Source organism: Terrapene carolina, unplaced genomic scaffold (genome assembly GCF_002925995.2).
Source record: "Terrapene carolina triunguis isolate 2854851 unplaced genomic scaffold, T_m_triunguis-2.0 Scaffold517, whole genome shotgun sequence".
NCBI lineage: Eukaryota > Metazoa > Chordata > Testudines > Emydidae > Terrapene > Terrapene triunguis.
The window spans coordinates 452,363-454,796 of record NW_020664868.1 but is presented as its reverse complement, the minus strand read 5'-3'; the positions used below and the strand labels follow the sequence as shown (position 1 = coordinate 454,796).

The following is a 2,434-nucleotide window of genomic DNA, read 5'->3' as shown; positions in this document are numbered from 1 at the left end:
CTCTTCCTGTACTTCACCACCATCCTGCAGAGCTTCTCGCTGAAACCCCTCCTGCCCCCAAAGGACATTGACATCAGCCCGAAAGTGAGTGGGTTCGGGAACGTGCCCCCCACGTACGAGATGTGCCTGGTCCCTCGCTGAAGAACGGGAGCGACCAAGCAGGGAAGCCGCAGGGGAGGATAGTGACCAGTTGCCGAGCCTTTTAGGAGCTAGATGGAATATCGCTGCCCCCTGCGTTAGTTCATCTTCAGTAATGGGCAGATCTCTGCCAGAAGCTCAGATCAATTCAGCTTAGCAGCCTTCAAAGGGCATTTCTTCGTAGCGCAAAAACAGGGCTGGTCTTTAGAGGGTTCCACTGAGACTAGATTCCTAGATATGAAAGCTAGAAAAGCTCCCCCGTGGTTCCTGCATCCAGCCCATATCTTGTGGTGGAGCTAGAGCGCAGCACGAGACACCCAATTGCAATGGAAAGTCTCCAAGCCGTGAAGAATTGACCGGGTGGGGCAGGCTGATGGGAAGCCGGATTTGATGACACCGTGCTCACCATTTTTGTCCAGCTGGAGTCTCCCAGCTACCACCTTGGGAGCTGAACTGACGTGGCTGTGATGGCCCTGTGGGTGGGTTATTCCATGGGGTTTGAAGGCAGGGTCTGTGGGCCTAAAAGCAAGATCCTCTAAGGTGTGAGTGCAGAAGGAGACTCAGATCCACAGGATATTCGCTTGATTTATGTTAGCCACTCAGGAGCGCAATTTCTCTAGTGTAGACTGGAACCGGCCAAAGTACGGGGACATTGCTGGAAATTTTGGAGCCATTTCAATTGCTCAAGGTTGGAAACAGACCCATTTTTCTCCCCCCCCCTAAAATTATTAGAGACATTTCAATATTTTTGCCAGTCGTTTTTCACTTTCTTTCTTTCTATTCGCTTCTCTGTCAGTCTTTGATCTTTTCCCTTCTTTTCTTCACCTAAAAAAAAGTCCGATGACGGGAGGGCAGGGGCATGAAGAGAGAAGGCAACAATGACAAAGGAATAGATAGTATTTTTTAAGTAGAAGTTTACCAAAATAATTCAAAAAGGGGATCGTTTTCAGTACAACTTTTGACCCGCCCCGGTGCAAAGGAAAGTCCAATTGCTTCTTTCCATCGCCTCTGACTGTCCATGGCAGACTCCCATGCTGGTTTGGTTATTCTTTATCTGGGACTTTTGTGGAGCTTAATTTTGCAATTCATTTAAATAAACGAGCCCCTGCGTGATTAACCAGGAGACTTGCGTTCTGTTTGCAACACTGCCTCGCATGCCAAGAGCGTTTACTTCACGTTCGTCTTTAGACGCTCACAGCGTTTTTCTAGACAAGGTGGCGGGAGGCTCCCGGCTCCGAGAGCCACCCGGGGCTCCACAAGGAGGTGTATTGTGTAGCTCTTTGCAAAGCGGAGCGGAGCAGCGATATTTAGTCGTGCCTTAATAATAACTGACCCTATCTCGTAACGCTGAGCTGGATTCTGCCTGTGATTTATCCCAGCGTAACTCCACTGGGCCCGAACATGGTTTACTCCTATTTACCAGGAAGCAGAATTTACCCTCAGAAATAGTTTTTGCTAAAGTTACTTCCAAGCCCCAGCGATTCCAATCCGAAGCAAAGCTCATCCCCTTTGCAAGGGCGCTCCCTGATGAACGCGGCGCTAGTGCACAGGGATGGGTTACACCGCGTGTACACAAGCGTTTTCACCCCGAGTCACTCGATTGGAGACGAGGCCTATGCTTCCCCTGCAGAACAAGTTGCTCAGACCTGGCCGCTGTTGGGCTGGTAGAGGTTGTCGGTCTGCTAGCCCTGCCTACCCGCCCAGTTCTCAGCAGCTCCAGGGTCCGGCGGTCTGAACAAATGAACCCACCAGCGGATGAAAGTGAACCGACCTGTGCTGAGGACACAATGCGAGCCGGGTCCGACAAGGCACAGGACAGCTCTGGCTGGTATTCATTGTTTCTTCACGGCAGGACCCCTTCCCTTCCTGAGACAACGTGAGATTCCTGCTCAGACACTTGGCTTAATTCAATAGTGCGAACAAAGCCGGGTCCAAAGCTGTCCTCGCTCCCCGGCCCAACGGGGACCCCGAGCTTGGCTCTAGGAGCTGCTGTGATACAAATTATCCTCTTTTATTAAACCCCAGCAGGGTTTACCTCTCCGCATCCCAGCATAGATTGGAGCAACAGGAGCAACTCCCATCAACCGGTAGCAGTAGTAAGCTGTTATCCACTGCATGGAGCAGTCACTCAAGGGAGATTAGATGTGCAATTTACGTTCAAAAAGTCATATTAGATCAGGGGTCTCAAAAACGCATGCGGCCCGCGGAGCTCTTCCCAGCGGCCCGCCAAGCTCCCTGTGCCCCCCCGTTACTTCCTGTCGCCACCAAACTCCCCTCACCCCCAACCCCCCCCCCC

At 51.6% G+C, this 2,434-nt stretch overlaps 1 protein-coding gene across 1 annotated transcript in view; it reads left to right on the top strand.

The window, feature by feature from the left end:
* Window positions 1–852, top strand: part of LOC112111514 (cytochrome P450 2G1-like) — a 5,767-nt gene extending 4,915 nt beyond the window's left edge. The window contains exon 7 of the mRNA XM_029913196.1: window positions 16–852. Coding sequence (XP_029769056.1) covers window positions 16–141 — 126 coding nt within the window. The 3' untranslated portion in view covers window positions 142–852. The remainder of the gene's footprint in view (window positions 1–15) is intronic.
* Window positions 853–2,434: the final 1,582 nt, after the last annotated feature.